Source organism: Scardinius erythrophthalmus (assembly GCF_964197995.2).
Source record: "Scardinius erythrophthalmus genome assembly, chromosome: 17".
In the NCBI taxonomy this organism is placed as follows: Eukaryota; Metazoa; Chordata; class Actinopteri; order Cypriniformes; family Leuciscidae; genus Scardinius; species Scardinius erythrophthalmus.
The window spans coordinates 28584204-28602409 of record NC_138237.1 but is presented as its reverse complement, the minus strand read 5'-3'; the positions used below and the strand labels follow the sequence as shown (position 1 = coordinate 28602409).

Sequence of the window (18206 nt, the reverse complement as noted above, 5' to 3'; positions counted from 1 at the left end):
AAACGGTCAGTTTTGATCTGGCTCGAGCTTCAGCGCTCTTTGATTCCAGCTCAAAAAACATTCAGTCACGAATGTTGGACGTCTCCAAAGCCTTGGAAGCGGAGAACATCGGGATTTCAAAAACGCAGCAAGCATGAGCCCGAAAAAGGGCAGTTTCTCTGAGATGTGGATGATCTGGGAAGATCCAGTTACATATAATTCCAACTATGTTATTTCTCCTTGCACATGTCTTGATCCCTTTAGCGCAAGCTTTATGAACATAAACATGGACTTCGGGGTTACTGTCTGGGTGCTCTGTTTCTGTTTTCAGCTGTAATCAATACTCCACCAAATATGGTTTTGTTTCCATGGAGATAACATCTATAGCAATTGGACATAATCCTCAAAAGAAAGGCCCTCGGATGAAAAGCTTGTCAGGGTGAACCAAAATACACACGGGACCTCCCGAGATCATCGCAGCTCGGAACGTATTTACAGAGTGTAATCTCTTGATTCGTTCATATGTGCAAAGTTTATCAAAGGGCTGTCCTGCTTAGGCGATGCTTGGATGAGTAATTCTGCAGGATAAATCAGACATGTGTGCGTTTGTACTGAAAGATATACTGCGTGTAAGTGTACCTGTCGTGGCTGTATCAGGACTCGCGTCTGGAGTGAGAGTGTGAATTGCCTCATGACGAGAGCTGTTACACTCACACAAATGGATTGTTGTTTTAATGAGACAATGATGCATTCACCTAATTCACTCGCGGGGAATTGGAGTTTTAAATAATGATTAACCAACCCTGACACACATACACACACGGGAAAATCAGTTGTTATCACTCTCATATTAACAATTGAGGACTCGTTTTCCTTTTGCTCTGTCTATCTAAATAGGATATTCAAAAATGTTGTTTTATGTTGTTTTTTTAGACTAAAATTAGGCAGCATGAAATTATCCACAAAATAAAGTTTAAAAGAAGTATTTGTTCTTTGAACTTCTTTTCCAGAAAGTTGTGAAAAAAAGAGTAATTAAGGAGTTTAATTAGAGCAGATACTAATTAAAACTGAGACTGCATGCGGATGACCTAAAACATCTGATCAATTAACACACATGCTCATGCTTTAAGAAATCATTCACACATTCTATCAGATTCATCAAGAGAGATGAGTTCAGGGAAGGTTCATCTACCCTCATCTCTAATGAAAAAAAAAAGAATAAGAAGAGAAAACCAGAGAAGAAAAGAAGACGAGCAGAGAAAACAGTGGCTGCAGGGATATCCATCTCTGTAAAAACAGCTGGGTGTGGGACCCTCGCAGAATATGTTTGGCAGCAGAAGTCAACTTGCATTACAAAGTAGACCTCTCAGTCACACCATTGTCAGGCCCGGTCCAGCTAATAATTAACACAAACACGAGACAATAGCCTGGGACCAACAAGTGCTGCGGTTAATGAGCGACCAGCCCCACCTTGCATTCACATGCTCTGTTGCTATAGGCCGTTCACTGGCTGCAGCCCTGGCTAATTATTCACGCCACTGTCTCCCCTATCACAGCCATCAGTGGAGCGGCTCATTAGCATAGTTATGCAAGTATCAATACTTTCAGACTCTTTCAGGTCTCCCAGCTGGCCGAGGCGTAAGGGCCATCCAGCGTATCACTAATGTAATCAGATAAGAAGGAGGTGGGGAGGACAAGAAGAATGTTGCTGTTGATTTGTTGCCAACATGCATTCGGGGAATGCGGTTCTCGGATGCTGCATTCCCTTTGACTTTGCTTTAGCCGGGGGCTTTTAATTACAATGACCTCCAAATGTGGGATCGCTTTTCAAAAAATTAAAAGCTAATTATGTTTACCCGTTTATATTGCGTGAGAAAAGTAGCGAATACAATGTCAAATTTGGTAAATGGTATTGTTAATGTTATATATAGAGAGACAACTTATGTGTGTAAATATACAGTGGATGTAAAGTCTACACACCCCTGTTAAAACAGCAGATTTTTGTGATGTGTATGAACTTTTGCACATTTGATGTAAAAGCAATGTCACTGAAAACCAAAGTGACATTTCAGAGAAAGAAAAAAAAAAAACAGAAAATGTAATTATATCATTTTTTTACTGTTTTTTTTTTTTTACTGTTTTTTTAGGCCTGCATGACACAAATTTCACGATTCGATTCGATATGAACTTATTAACTTAAAATATTACATTTTCACAATTCGAATCGTGAAATTTGTGTCAATGCCCTGGCCTAAAAAAACTGTGAAAAAAAACCCTGTTAAAACAAATTATTCTCAAGGAAAACAATCTCTCTCAACTAATGCTGTAAACTAAACAAGGAATCCCAGCTGGTCCGGCACTATAATACTAAAGGTTCAAATGAACAGATTTTTAGGTTACGTACATTTAAATTATACAAAAGAAAGTTTTTACACCGCTAGGCCTAAATTTTGAATGACATAATTATATGAAAAATTCAAACATGCATTAAATATTGAGGAACAGGTTAAGTAAAAATTCAATTCTGTCATCAATTACTCGCCCTCATGTCGTTCCAAACCAGTACGAATTTCATTCATCTTCGGAACACAAATGAAGATCTTTTTGATGAAATCTTAGAGATTTCTGTCCCTCCATTGACAGCTACGCAACTACCACTTTGACACTTCAAAAAGTTCATAAAGAGATTGTAAAACTAATCCATATGAATCAAGTTGTTTAGTCCGAATTTTCTGAAGAGACACGATCACTTTATATGATGAACAGATTGAATTTAGGCTTTTATTCACATATAAACCTGATTCAGCGAACATAAACAGAAGATCAACCGAACCTGCTTGAGGCATGAGGACAAACCTCATTGGTTCTCGCTGAAGCTCAAACAATGCTGCGTAACACGAGAATGAACCTCATTGGTTCTTGCAGAAGCTCGAACGTGATGCTTATTTTTTTGAAGTGTCAAAGTGTCAGTTGTGTATCTGTCATCGGAGGGACAGAAATCGCTTAGATATCATCAAAAAGATTGCCATTTGTATTTCGAAGATGAACGAAAGTCTTACGGGTTTGGAAAAACTTGAGGGGGAGTAATTAATGACAGAATTATCATTTTCCGGTTAACCATCCCTTTAACGCTTAAACCTAACCGTGAGTAAACAAAATACCAAAACACTTTTCATAATTCTGAAAATGCTTTAAAAGTGTACACTCTGGTGATGTCATTCTGAGGTCGTCTCTCCAGTTTGAACTGTAATACAGTAACATTCAGGCAGCCTCTTGCACAAACACTTGCTTGTAATTGTGTATGTGTTGCCCAACACCAGTAACATGAGTGAACTTTGGACAGTTAGAATAATGTAGTATAAACATCAACACTCGCTATCAACATACATATATCTGACAGGAATTGAGGGTGTTTTCATTGGAGGGAAACTCAATAGTGACCGGTTAAGATGTTGTGTTTTCAAGCCGAGGATTCCTTGCATAGTTGAGAGTAATGTGAAATTATTAATGGCTGAGGTCATTGGTGTTCTTCCTGGCATGCTGCCCTCTTGTTTGTGAGCTTGTCAAGAAATGACCATCTTTTACAGCTTAATTTGTTCCTGTTTTTTGTACATTTGGACTTTCCGATCTAGAAAAATATGTAGAATCTGTTTGTGAGCAACAAGTAGGCAAAAGCGGTTGCTTTTCATATTTTTCGAGTACTAAACACTAGATGTAATCATGAAATATCGTGTGTACCTGATTACCCTGGTCAGCCACAGCTCTGAGCAGTGAGTTCTTTTGAGGGGACGGTTAGAAGTGGATCTGCAGGGCAACGGAGAAGCTCCAGATAATAGGCTTTAATGGGGCATTCACATTCAGCAGGATATAACAAAGACCGGGCAGTGGGATTTGGGAGAGGGGCCGATTGTTACTCCAGAGTGCTTTAATTCCTGGCCTTGGAGACACAAGCTGAGGACGATGGTGGGGGGAAATCTGGCATTGTTCGAGGGAATGTCAGCGTTTTCTTTAGAGAGGCCAGAGGATCAAATTAGAAAAAGTAAGAGATAAACAGACAGAGGGGAAGAGCGGGATGGACAGTGATATATAGAAGGAATAGGAGAAAAGACAAGCTTTTTCAAATATCTATCTGTCTGTCTGTCTGTCTGTCTGTCTGTCTGTCCGTCCGTCCGTCCGTCCGTCCGTCCGTCCGTCCGTCCGTCCGTCCGTCCGTCCGTCCGTCCGTCCGTCCGTCCGTCCGTCCGTCCGTCCGTCCGTCTAATCTATCTATCTATCTATCTATCTATCTATCTATCTATCTATCTATCTATCTATCTATCTATCTATCTATCTATCTATCTATCTATCTATCTATCTATCTATCTATCTATCTATCTATTTATCTATCTAGCTGTCTGTCTGTCTGTCTGTCTGTCTATCTATCTATCTATCTATCTATCTATCTATCTATCTAGCTATCTATCTAGCTGTCTGTCTGTCTGTCTGTCTGTCTGTCTGTCTGTCTGTCTATCTATCTGTCTGTCTGTCTGTCTGTCTGTCTGTCTGTCTGTCTGTCTGTCTGTCTGTCTGTCTGCCTATCTATCTATCTATCTATCTATCTATCTATCTATCTATCTATCTATCTATCTATCTATCTATCTATCTATCTGTCTATCTATCTATCTGTCTGTCTGTCTGTCTGTCTGTCTGTCTGTCTGTCTGTCTGTCTGTCTTTCTGTCTGTTTAATACATTTGGTCTGTGTTCTTTGTGAAAATGTTATGTTAGTTCGACCGGTTTTAAAGTGATTTTAAATGTATGAAAAGTATTTATTTATTTATTTATTTATTTATTTATTTATTTATTTATTTATTTATTTATTTATTTATTTATTTATTTATTTATTTATTTATTTATTCATGAGTAATGTTTAGCCTTTGATCAACATAATGCGTTTGATCATCTTTATTAGTTATGCGCGTGAAATGAATGTGCACTGTGTGTGTGTGTGTGTGTGTGTGTGTGTGTGTGTGTGTGTGTGTGTGTGTGTGTGTGTGTGTGTGTGTGTGTGTGTGTGTGTGTGTGTGTGTGTGTGTGTGTGTGTGTGTGTTAGACTCTTCTCCTCCGGACTTGACCGCGGGGCTCGTTATGCCACAGTCCGCTGATGAATGGGAGAAACGGGATCATTTCAAACCAAGTGTTCCCCTCAGATCCTTCTCGTAAGCACTTTAAGCCTCACTCTCTCCGCCTCGGGCTTCAGTTCATTATAACACCTGCACGGTCAAGGAAACTTGACCATGATCAATTCTATTACAGTTTTCACATTAACCGCATGTCCAATTTAAGATGCGCTATAAGATGCTTTGCAACGAGAACAGGAAACAGTGATTAGCCTACTTTCCATAATAATGTGTTATTTTGAACAAACGTAGCCTATAATCAGTCGCAAATACGTTGATCCAGGAATTAAAAGAAGAAGAAAGAAGAAAAAGCGCGATGTTTCTAAAAGACATTCTTGGCATCACAAACTAATAAATCAATTACGCGCGCATTGTGACGTCACGTCTGAAAGGATTAGTGGGAAAGATAACACAATAATGTAATTAAGGAAAGGTGTCATTTACAGTTGTTGAATACAGAGCTCGTGAACTTTTCAAAGGAACTGCCTAATTTGTTTTTCCTGCTTATTTACAATGCAATAAATCTAGGTGTAATTTAGAGTTATTTAGTCAGTCTATTTACCATATAAGTGTGGGATTGTTTACTTTTTACATATTAGATCTGTTTTTGTCCTGAAGTTATTTAAAATTCTTCCAAAAAAAGAGAGACCTTAATCAATCTATTCTATGATTATTTTTTTCTTTTAATATCTACACAATCTATCTATCTATCTATCTATCTATCTATCTATCTATCTATCTATCTATCTCTAATATAAATAGTCTATATTGCTGGGGTCTGCCTCTGGGGATTTGTTTTTGTGGGTGGGGGATTTAACACCCCCTTCTCCCCCCCTCTCTCTCTCTCTCTCTCCCTCTGGTTTTAGTCCATTGTTATGAACCTTCCCCTCAGAGTGCTGTTGTCTCCCACTGCCAGTCAGACGCTTGCTCTGCCTCAGAGTGTAAGCAGAGAGTTGCCAGATAGAGACTCTTCGGGCTGTTCAGTTTTAAACTCACCTAAGCTGTGTGGAGCAAATCATTCTAAAGAAAACCCAATCGAGAGAGAGAGAGAGCGCGCAAAACCCCACTCCGCTGTCAGTGCGCGCAAATCACATTATTCATGTGAAATAAGACAGAGGGACGCTACAATGTGTTTGGTATCGGATGCTTTCGTTCACACAATCTAAGGCTGGATTTTTTTTTTTTTTTTTTTTTTTTGGAGAAGAAAAAATAGACACTATCTAAATCCTCCGCGTCGTTGATTTCTCTGGATTTATAGCGGTTTTGGAGTCGGGAGCGCTCACGAGCACAGCGCGAGACACGGAGAAGCTCATCAAAGGAAAGCAGCACTGGACTTTGAAACCGAAGATTAGTAGTCTTACCCTTGCACTATCTGTCTATTGGTTTTATTTTTTAAATGGATTTACCAGCGTAACCCAGACTTTCCCAAAAGTTGCTTATTGGATTTCCAAGGATAAAGTATTGTGAATCTGTAAGGGAAAAAGGGACACATGAGTTTCTCGAGGGCCACCGCGATCCAAGGGCACTAAGTACTGCCTTATCGAACCCATAGGGACCGGGCAAAGGGCGCACGAAAATAGGTAAAACTTTTTTGTTGTTGTTTTTTGTGTGTGTGCATATGGTTAAATTTAGGATCAGATTCGTTGCATGAATATTAGCCTGTTTATATATCAATTGGTAGCCTATTTATTAACTAATTAGTTGCTTCAGATAAATTTAACTGAAAATGTAGTCTATTTTTTATGGACTTATTGTAGCCTAATTAGATTGTAAATTAAATAGTACTGTTTAGTTTAAACTTCTCTTAAGCGTTATTTCCGCGAAGTTGGGGAATTTCGTATAAAAACGCAATGCTCGCTTTGAATCGTAAATGAAAACTTTTATTGATTTGCTTCAATTCCAATTTTCTGTCTCTGGTCCAAACCGGACCAGAACCAGGTTTACTTGCGCTCAGAATGAATTTCATTAACTCTACCAAGTGGTTTCACACTTGTAAACGGATTTATTTACCTTAACCAAACTCTCACTCTGGTGTGAAATTCTCGTATGTTTTGAGAACACATGTGTCTCCTCGTACCCTCGTGACGTTTGCTCTTATTTATCTCTCATGCTGAGCAAAATAAGTATTTTAGAAGCACATTCGGAGTAAGCTACGTGGAAAAATCTTCAATGTAGGCTACATGATTTTTGTTTAAAAATACCTTTTTAAAAGTTCAGAGTTTGGACAATTAGTTGTTGCAATCGTAGATGTTCCGGGTCCAATTCACGTGTTTATATTGAAACGACCCATCAAAAGCACGATGTACAGGTTCTATTCATATACAACTGTCCTTAACTGCTGCACATTCGTACCTGACGGTTATTCATGTACAAGAGGATATAGACAATGTCTAACAACGATGTAGGTGTACAATAGGACATTCATTTTCAAATGTGGTTTAGTGGGCAGGGTTGGGATGTGCAATGCATTATGCATTTATGTCATTTTGAAGGTTAATCTTTCACAATAGCTTCTGTGAATTGTAAATCAGTTCTGTTTTCTCTCAGGTTTGTGACTACAGTGAGGTTGCCAATGCCTGGAGTCAGCATTTGAAGCTGACCAGCTGTCTTCCACACACACACAAACATTACCTCAGCAAGATGTTGAGCATCTTTAAGGTTTTCATTACCATCTGCTTCACGGAACTGGCGTTTTCAAGAAGCATAACATCTAGGGAAGTCCGGGCAAAAGGTATGGATTACAATTAACAATTTCATTTGAAATCACCCAAATCCAACTTTTCCAAGTATAAAATACAAAAATTGTCAATGTTACTTAATATTTAGAATTTTACTTAAAACGGTTTGAATATCTGATGAATATTCAATATATGAAAAAAACGAGCCGAGCTGATTGTGAAGAATTTAAGTCCAGGGGAAGTTGGAGAGGATGTAATCGTTTAGAGAGTAAGAGAATCCCAGTATTTTCTTGAGCCATAAACAGTGCTACCTGATCCTTCCAGAGCCCTGAGGCTCGGAAGTGTAAATCTGTCTGGCCCGGTGCCAGTAACAGGGGCTTGTGGGATGTTGAGGGGGGGGGCTTGGTTTGGGGCAAGATGGGTCTCCTATTTAATTGTACAGACACCGGGTTGTCTCCATTTTGTACCTGTCAGGGAGGTATCCGATTATCTCCAAGAGATTTTTTTGTGTGAAAAAGCCTTATGTATACAAATCAGAGTATTTTTTTGTAAATCACAGGATTACCTAAAAGCTTTATGTGGCATTTTATGTTAGGCTGTTGATATGCTCACCCTGAGTGCACCATTCTGAGGTCTAGAGAATGAAGGGATAAGATGTAGACCCTTGTAAATGCTGGGGCAAAGTCTTCGTTAAAAGCATCTTTCTCTGAACACTTGTGAGCTACATACAGTGCTAGGAAGGTGATAAAGGTTGAAAATCCCTGTGGTGCAGCCCAACAATGCCCCACTAAGTTCCTGCCAGGAGAAATTAAAGTCATTTGACAACTGTAAGACTTTAATGGGCCGAGCCACCCAAGCAAGTGAGACATGCAGAGCTAAACGAACAAGAAGAGGCAGAAATGAACTTGTTGAAGAGGAACTAAAAATACACGCATTTCGTAGTGATAATTTGATTCCTCTACAACTAGTAAGTTATATAATTATTTGATATAACTTTTATGCACATTTTAAATTTAGAAATATCGCAAGTCTTTTGTGGATTTATTGGAGTTTGGTTAATGGAGTTTTCCATTAGTCCGTTAGTACTGTGATACTTCATGATTGCAAATTACCCTCTTACGATAAACCTTATGATAAATGCTAAAGCTAAAAATGTAGACTGCATGCCCCTTCAAAATGTGTCCTTAAGAGGCATATTTTTTCATGTAAAGTTTGCCAGTTGAGCCATTCAGGCTATTTTTGGTGGCCGCATGTGTTTGTGTGTTTTGTTTAGCTTGTCCTTTATTTTCCTGCTGACCATTCACACCCTCTTCAGGGTCAGATACGGGCCAGGCCCTAGTTTTATTCAGTGAAGTTCATTAGTGTGTTGGTGGAAGAATGTTATGCTTCAGTGCTGGAGGTGACATTGCTTGGTTAGGGGGCGTTCTTCACTCAAATGCTCAAAATCACATTCACCTCCGGGCCACAAGAAACACTGCTGTGAAGTCAAAGTTAGGTCATTCTCAGCTAAGAATTGTGTTTCTGTTCTCTCTTTTGTTTGTGGCTTTGTTTGCCTGATTTGCTCCAAAACAGTGGTGATCTCTGTGAGAAACGCTCTGGTTAGCAATTAGTGAGAAGTTATGTTAATTAGAAGTGTTTATTAAATGTGGTTTATTCTACAGACTATTTATAGGAGTAGTTGTTCAAAACCTCCTTTTCTACATTCCGCCAGATATCCGAGTTTCTCGACCAATTCTTATTCCTGGTTTTCCTGAGAATGCTACTGTGTTAGTTGGAGGACATGTGAAACTGGTGTGTAAACTCCACCAGCCAGCCTCAACACGTCTCCAGTGGTTCAAGAAGGACAGCAATCGCCAAGGGCCTGATGGATCACCATTTTTTACAGCGCTTACGGTGAGAAAGTGATTTAAAGATCCTCTATTGTGCATATTTTCTGTCTTAAAGAAAGAGGGAGTAATGTTACATTTGTTTCCCCCGCAGCCTCTTCTTGAGAACCTCTCCAAAGTCAACATTCTTCCTTTAGTGAATGTCTCCGTGAAAGATGCTGGAGAGTACGTATGCAAGGCAGAAAACTCAGTTGGTCAAACAACGCGCTCTGCCTGGCTGGAAGTCTTATCAGGTAAGCCATAGCATCTGATAACATCTAACCTTCTCATCTTCAGGGCTGATCTACCATCATTCTCTGACAGGTCAGCCATTGGCGTTTTATTGCCGTGAAAACATATTACGAGTATTTAGTAGGACAAACCACATAATGTAGTTAAAAGGTCACAGCTAAGGTGCAAGCTTCAGTTAAGTGTGATAGTAATGCCATTAGCAACTTTGTTTTTCGTGTTTTGTCCAAAAAGTTTCAGAGGAGCCAACTGAGGAAACATCAGAGCATCTACTTCTAGAGCTTGGAGATGTACTAAAACTCCGTTGTGACACAAACCGTCCTGGAGCTGTCCAGTGGTTCAAGGGTGGTATGCGGGTGCAACACAATGCTCGTATCCAGATAAGGGCAGCAGTCATGGAGATTGCGGATGCCACATATGAAGATTCAGGAGTGTATGTGTGTATGCTGCGCGGCACCAAAGAGGCTCTACGCAACTTCACTATCACAGTGGCAGGTTGGTTCTGACCGTTAAGAAGATTAATAGTCTCATTAATAACCCTTTCTTTTGAATGCTCATCTAATAACTTGAACCCTTAATGCTCCTTTGCAGATGCTGTAGGATCAGGAGATGATGATGAGGACAATGGTATTGATGACGCTGGTCCTGAGATTGAAAATGACCAGGTCTACATCTCCAGAGGTAACTACACATTCAGTTGCGTTTACTTGCGTTTCAGTTTCAGAGTGATAGCTTGAAATGTACCATTGTTTCTTACATTTTAGCACCATACTGGACTCTTACTCAAAGGATGGAGAAGAAGCTCTACGCAGTCCCAGCTGGAAACACTGTCAAATTCCGCTGCCCTGCCACAGGGAACCCTCTTCCCACCATTCGCTGGCTAAAGAATGGCAGAGAATTCAGAGGAGAGCACCGGATCGGAGGCATCAAGGTGAGAGATTGATATTTTGGTTTGTTGGAGACAAACTTTTCAAAATCTCACAATAAATATCAGCACCGCCTCATGCTTACACATTACCATTTTGTGTTCATAGCTACGACATCAACACTGGAGCCTGGTCATGGAGAGTGTGGTTCCCTCAGACCGTGGGAACTACAGTTGTGTGGTGGAGAACAAATATGGGTCCATTGCTCACACCTACCTCTTGGACGTGTTGGGTAAGAGGGCTTCTGCTTGCCTGCTCTAGACAGCCGCCTGGCTCCACGAGGAGCCATCGCAAGTCTGCCATGCTTAGCAAGTGTCAGAAGCAATAAGCATCAAATCAGTGAGATCCTGTACCAGCAGCTCAGTGGCGTCACATAGCGAGACAGGCACCAAATGCACCTCAGAGAGAGCCACAGGGCACACTGCTGCACCACAGGCACCGGGGTTCACCCGAGGCTTTACACGTCTATACAGATATTTAAGAACTACACAGGAAAAGGGCAATAAATATCATCACAGCAGGGGAATGCAGGTTGGGGGGTTGGCATCGGTCTGTGGTACGTGCCTGGAAGCGCTGTGGGTTGAGGCGTCCAGACCAATTTTCTACCTGACCTGTGACAGACCTGTTTGTTAAGAGTCCGGCGTGGGGTCAACTGCTGTGTCCTAGCAGACAGGGGGGAAAGAACAGGAAATAAAGAGCCCATCGACTTCAAAGCAACCCAATATATGGGCCTGGTTCTAAAAATCCCTTAATGGAACTAATTAGTGAGCGTTGATCAGCATTGGAAGTGCCGCTTGTCTATCCCTGTGCCTTAGACTTAGATCTTCCTTCAAATGCTTTTGAATGTTAACATTCATTGATAACATTATTTTTGGGGGGATGTTGAGAATTTTGATAGAACTGTAAATATATTTTGAATATAGTATCAAAGTACTGAACTTTCAGATTTCTTTTTTCAGAACGCTCTCCACACAGACCCATCCTTCAAGCTGGTCTACCCAAAAACATTACAGCTGTAGTGGGTGGAGATGCCCAGTTCCTGTGTAAAGTCTACAGTGATGCCCAGCCTCACATCCAGTGGCTAAAGCACATAGAGATGAATGGCAGCCGTTATGGGCCTGATGGGATTCCTTATGTGAAGATTGTGAAGGTATTTAGCGAGTCATTCATTACACTTTTCTGGAGGTACATCACATTACCAGATCGGTATGGAATTAATGAGCATTTTGATCGTTTCTTCCACCTTCTCAGACAGGAAGCTTGAACATGTCTGAAGTGGAAGTCTTATATCTTACCAATATTACAATGGAGGATGCTGGGGAATACACCTGCTTGGCAGGAAACTCTATTGGATTCTCTCATCAGTCTGCTTGGCTTACAGTCTTATTAGGTAGATTTGTTTGTACAGACACATTGACGACACAAATCATAAATATTGTTCGTGACTCAGAGGTACAAGTAAAGAAAACTTTTCAATTCCACAGAGGAGGACGTGGCCAAGGAGATAGACCTTACGGAGTCCAAGTACACTGACATCATCATCTATGCATCTGGATTCCTGGCACTGGTGATGGCCATAGTTATCGTGGTCCTATGCCGCATGCAGGTTCATCCCAGTCGGGAGCCTTTTGATACGCTCCCAGTGCAGAAACTCTCCAAATTTCCTCTACGCAGACAGGTAAGATGACACTTCTGAACAATCCTCATGATAATTCCTCAAGAACATGGTATTCAGCAGAGCATTCTGGTTTCTAATCCTGTATGTTTTGGACCCTATTTCAGTATTCTGTGGAGTCCAATTCTTCTGGAAAATCAAGTGCGTCACTGATGAGGGTGGCTCGTCTTTCCTCCAGTTGTTCCCCAATGCTGGCTGGAGTTATGGAGTTTGAACTGCCTTATGACCCTGACTGGGAGTTTCCAAGAGAGAAGTAAGTAGCACTAGCAACCATAGCTGTAAAAGATGTTTCTTTTATATGATGGTGAACTGACTATTTATTTGAATTCTCTCGTGCTAGTTTGACTTTAGGGAAACCACTTGGAGAGGGCTGTTTTGGTCAAGTGGTGAGAGCTGAGGCTTATGGGATAAACAGAGAAAATCAAGATCAAACGGCAACTGTAGCTGTTAAAATGCTAAAAGGTACGTTTGTACTTATAGATATCGTATTCAAGTGTTAAGCATTTCCGAATTTCAGACTAAGAAGGATTTTTATGTCTTTTTTTTTTTTAGATGATGCAACTGACAAAGACCTGGCAGACCTCATCTCTGAGATGGAGCTAATGAAGGTGATGGACAAGCACAAGAACATCATAAATCTTCTTGGTGTTTGCACACAGGATGGTGAGTTAAACACAGTGACATCTCATGGTTGTACTAACTTCATATGGACATTTGACTTCATTTCAATTTATATTTCTGGATCAGGTCCACTTTACGTGCTGGTTGAATATGCGTCTAAGGGTAGCCTACGGGAATACCTCAGAGCTCGTCGACCTCCAGGCATGGACTACACCTTCGATGTGACCAAGGTTCCTGAGGAACAGCTCACCTTCAAAGACCTAGTTTCCTGCGCCTACCAAGTGGCAAGAGGCATGGAGTACCTGGCCTCCAAAAGAGTAAGTTGCTCGCAGGGCTCAATTAGCTTCGGTTTGAAACCAGCCCCCCCTGCATCTTATCAACACGTCCCTTTGTCTGACACGTGATGCCAAGCATTCCTTAGTGGAGTGGTGGTGTGTCGTGTTTACCGCTGTGTCCATCCTGTCTCTGTGGGCTTTGTCCTTTTTAGCACTGCCATAAATCTGTTAGCAAGCAGGCGCTCGGACCCGCCTGTGCACTGGATCGTATTACTAGCTTTTTGTGGCCTGCTAAGAATGCAGTCGTCTGAAACCCCTCCATTAAGGGCCACAAACCAGGGGCCTTTTTCGTCCTCTTTTTCAATCCTCAAATACCACTTCTATTTCAAATGAAAACCAAAATAAACTTAATGACATGCATTTACATCAGAAACTAGCTCTGTGTTGTTTTTCTGTAAAGTCCAACTCTATTTAAAGTTCGGCTTGTTTAAACTTTTGCAAATGTCGCTTGCTATATGTTGATTTATACAGCAGACCTCATATAGAAAGCAGCTTTCATTTCTGTTTCATCTGGTTTGCGGGAACAAAACTCTAGCCTCAATGTGAACATGTTTATCTACTTACCAGAAGCGGAAAAGAGTCTGCGAAACATTGTTTGTGCCATTTTAACTAAATAGAAATCTCTTTATTTTTTTTTGCCATTCAGTGCATTCACAGAGATTTAGCAGCAAGGAATGTTCTTGTGACAGAGGACAACGTGATGAAAATCGCAGATTTTGGTTTGGCAAGAGGAGTGCATCAAATTGATTACTACAAAAAAACCACTAATGTAAGTAACAATTCTATTCAAGTTTCTTGCTCTTTTGAAGACATCCCATTTGTAAGCAGGACTGCATGGCCCTGTTTGATGCCTTAATGCCTTGAAAGACAGATGTGTAATGTGTCCATAGTGATTGGCAGAAAGCTTAATTGAAGATAATTGGGGAAAGGGGGGCGGGGATTAGCGAAAGAATGGGCAGTCATATTTTTGTGGATCAAAAGGAGGTGGAGTGCTTTGGCTCGGCCTGTGTGGCAGCTAACTGTCCCACTCACAGCCCTGTTGTTTCCAATTTCAGGGACGTCTGCCAGTGAAATGGATGGCACCAGAAGCCTTGTTTGACAGAGTCTACACACACCAGAGCGATGTGTAAGTCTGGCTAATCATTATAGCTATGCCAAAGAATCAGCTGAGCAGGGATCCCCCTTGCTGGAATGCCGGTCCATTCAGATTAACCAGAATGCACCAGTATAGTTTAATCCTGATTAGATGGTGGACGTTTTTAATGACTAAAATATGCTCTCAACAAGAGGATTGAATTAGAACGGCTCAAGCTGATTATCCTACATGGTGCACTGACATTTTTGGACTCTTGCTTCCGCAGTTGGTCCTTTGGAGTTTTGATGTGGGAGATTTTCACACTGGGGGGATCGCCGTACCCTGGGATACCGGTAGAGGAGCTTTTTAAGCTGCTGAAGGAAGGTCATCGAATGGACAAACCTTCCAACTGCACCCATGAACTGTAAGCATCAATCTGTTCACCAAAAAACATGTTTAATTTCAGTCTTCAGTGTGATTTACTTATATTCAAATTGCTTTTATAGCTACATGAAGATGAGAGAGTGCTGGCATGCGGTTCCAACACAAAGACCAACATTCAAACAGCTTGTGGAAGAGCTTGATAGGGTGCTGGTGTCCATTTCAGATGAGGTAAACGCCCGTTTCAACAAAAGTTTGAGTCCCACAAGATGTTGTTTTTGTAGCCAAACCTCTAAAACCATTCATATTTTTACATTTTTTAGTACCTGGACCTATCCACCCCTTTCGAACAGTACTCCCCATCTTGTGAGGACACCTCCAGCTCTTGCTCTTCAGACAATGATTCAGTGTTTACCCATGATGCTATGTCAACTGTCCCATGCCTCCTTGGCTACCACGATGTGCACTCTCGGATGGACCTCAAGACGACGATGCGATAGGCCCTTTTGGCTGAGGGCACAAGCTTGTGGACATCAGATGTTGCTATGAAAAGTGGTACAAGGATTTTCACCTTTGTTGTTATGCCTAAGAACATTATACTGATGCTTGGCACTATGAAACTTGCTGATGAATCATTTTCACTCTCATATCATCAGATTTCTACTAGAGGACTGGTCATGAGTTTTTATTGAATGGGTGCTGCTAGATGTAGAAAGCTATATTGAGCAGCATACAGGAGCGTTTTCAAACCAGATTTTTTTTTTTTTTAAAGAGAACATTTATTTTGATATTAAAAGCGAATAGCGTTGATAAATATAAATCTCTCTCTATATAAAATTATTCTACATTTTTTATTTAAAAAAACTGTCTTAAATCTCAGGATCTTGCATGTTGTAGTGGCAGCAAAGTGCCTGATTTTTTGATTTCCTGTGAATATCTTAAAATATTTTATGTACATATCATTACAGAAAACAATTACATTTTATAAATTATTCTAAATGATATAAAGTGAAGGTGTTACTTAGGTGAAGAAATTATGTAAATCTATTCTGAAGCTATCCCTGAACAATCGACACATTTACAATAGCTATTGTTCGCTGCTCGTACCATTGTACACTGTCAAGGCTAAACCTCTGAGCACTCAACTTCCTGTTGTTCTGTTCATTTCATGCCTCACCGTTTGGTAAGCATGGTTTGTCGTGGTCATCTCCCCAACCATTCACCCCATTCAAACTGAGAAAACGCGGGGACCAGCAACGCTTCAATTGTCAGTACTGTACGGAAGAAAAGGACTCGATTGAATGTGAAATGCCTTGATATTGATTGATTTCAAATGGTGAATCCTCCATTGTTTGGCTGTAACCTTTTAACCACCCCGGCTTGTTTGCGGGATCCAGGCATAGGCCGAGGTGGACAATGGTCTCATGCAGCTGTAATGTGTGTGACTGCTGGCTAGGGTGATTGGGGGGCTGTCTAAGGCCTGTGTGCAAATGAGAAAGCCCCTTATTATGCTAATGGCTCCAGCTGCCCATCTTTATCCTGCACTATCTTTTAATATACAAATGCTAATGCTGGCCTTTCTAAACAAACTCAGCAATGTCCTTCAGGGAATGCAAAGCCTCATCCCACAAGCTGATAAGAAGCCAATGGCTTTTCTCAAGTTAATTTACCTAGTACTTTGCATTGTCAGCCAGGGACGCTCCTACGGTTCCCTTTGGGCATATTCTGGGACAATTGGTGGTTGATTTCCCCAATGAGAGCAAAATTGTTCAATTTCGATTTATCGTCAAAGCTCGATATCTTCTTTTCAGGCAGCTACAGTGATGTTTGACCTCGAAATAGGAAATAAATTCTTAAGCAGTCCATGACACCTCCAAAATTGTAAGAGCACATTCTTTGTGTACAAAAAAAAATTGTACAAAGAATTCTAAAACACATGACATTCCATTTGTGTATTCCCCATTGTAACAATCGATGATATTATAAATTTCCCCTCTAAAGAATTATTTTAGAAATATTTAATTTATTTGTTTATTGTTTGTTTTATATTAAATAAAGTATAATTTAAAATACTGAGCCATTTTTGTATCTTGTTTCTGTGAATGCGTGAGCAGAGAATGTTTGAATTTCTGAGAGAATGTTTGAAGAATCTCGAACTAGGTTTATAGCCACCGTGTTTGTGATGGTTTAGCGTGGGATCTGAATTTCTGATTTTTATTTAACGAGGTCAATATTTGTTCCATGAACATCAGATCAATGCATTCTTTTCACACAATTCTTTGTTAGTATTCCGTCTGCTTCAATCAAGTAGATTGACTATCTGATCACACCTCAGTGTCACCATCTAAATTGTCTAGACGCAAGTCTACAGCATCACTTAGTTATCTCTCATGTGTAACAAACCATTATGAGACGGGATAATTATCGGGACAACTATCACTACAGTCCACATGTGTCTGTCTCTCCATGGAGACAATCTCAGCCAGCTGGTGTTGGTTAGATAAGAGTTTGTCCACCATGGACTAGGCGTCTCTCCTCTTTGTATGTCCTGCATGTTTAGCCAAAGGGCAAAGGCCCTATCCAGCCTACCAAATGCCCTGGACTGCATCAAGCTCTGGCTTCCTACTTCATATTTTTGTTCTTAGAGTGACCAGATGTCCGTGTTGTCCAGGGACAGTCCCCGATTTTGTTGGCTGGAGCTGTCCTCGGAAATGTCCCTGCCAAAACATACTAGAATTGACCTTGTTTTTTTTTTTGTTCACAGGCAATTCATTCAAAACATCAATGATGTAAGTTTTCACTGTCTTTCAGAATCCATCAGTAGCGGCCATTTCGTCTCTGGTGATTGAATTTGACTTAACCTCAAGTCTTTCTTCTGTTAGTTACTGCTTTTTGGAAGCCGCCTATAGTTTGTCTTTGTTTCAAATCATTTAAGCAAGCATGTGTTTCAAGCCCGCCAACCTTCGAGATATTTCTCGACTCATCCCAAGACCATAATCACTGTTCTGGTGTTACTGATCAAAAAAAGGGCTGCTTCTGCTGACTGTTGGTTTGCAGCAAGATGTAGAGGTGATCCAGCCATAGCCAGACAAGCAGTTACTAAATGTAGCTGAACATCCGCATTTATGCATTAATGCATTTATCCAAGTTCAGGGTATACAGTTAATCAGTTCAAGCATTTTAACCCATAAACTTAGCATTGCTAGCAGCACTGTGCACTAAATAACCTGGTAAATAATGGTATATGAATATATACCATCTTTAA

At 40.6% G+C, this 18206-nt stretch overlaps 1 protein-coding gene across 1 annotated transcript; it reads left to right on the top strand.

Annotated features, from left to right (window-relative positions):
- The first annotated feature begins 6086 nt into the window (after positions 1-6086).
- Positions 6087-16993, top strand: fgfr4 (fibroblast growth factor receptor 4). The gene is made up of 20 exons (XM_081390348.1): positions 6087-6716; positions 7684-7867; positions 9526-9707; positions 9795-9933; positions 10163-10423; positions 10520-10609; positions 10693-10859; positions 10963-11086; positions 11814-12004; positions 12106-12244; positions 12339-12532; positions 12637-12782; positions 12870-12991; positions 13082-13192; positions 13277-13467; positions 14132-14254; positions 14541-14611; positions 14847-14984; positions 15067-15172; positions 15265-16993. Exons 2-20 carry the CDS (start codon positions 7777-7779, stop codon positions 15439-15441), a joined length of 2763 nt encoding a protein of 920 aa, XP_081246474.1. The 5' UTR covers positions 6087-6716; positions 7684-7776; the 3' UTR covers positions 15442-16993.
- Positions 16994-18206: the final 1213 nt, after the last annotated feature.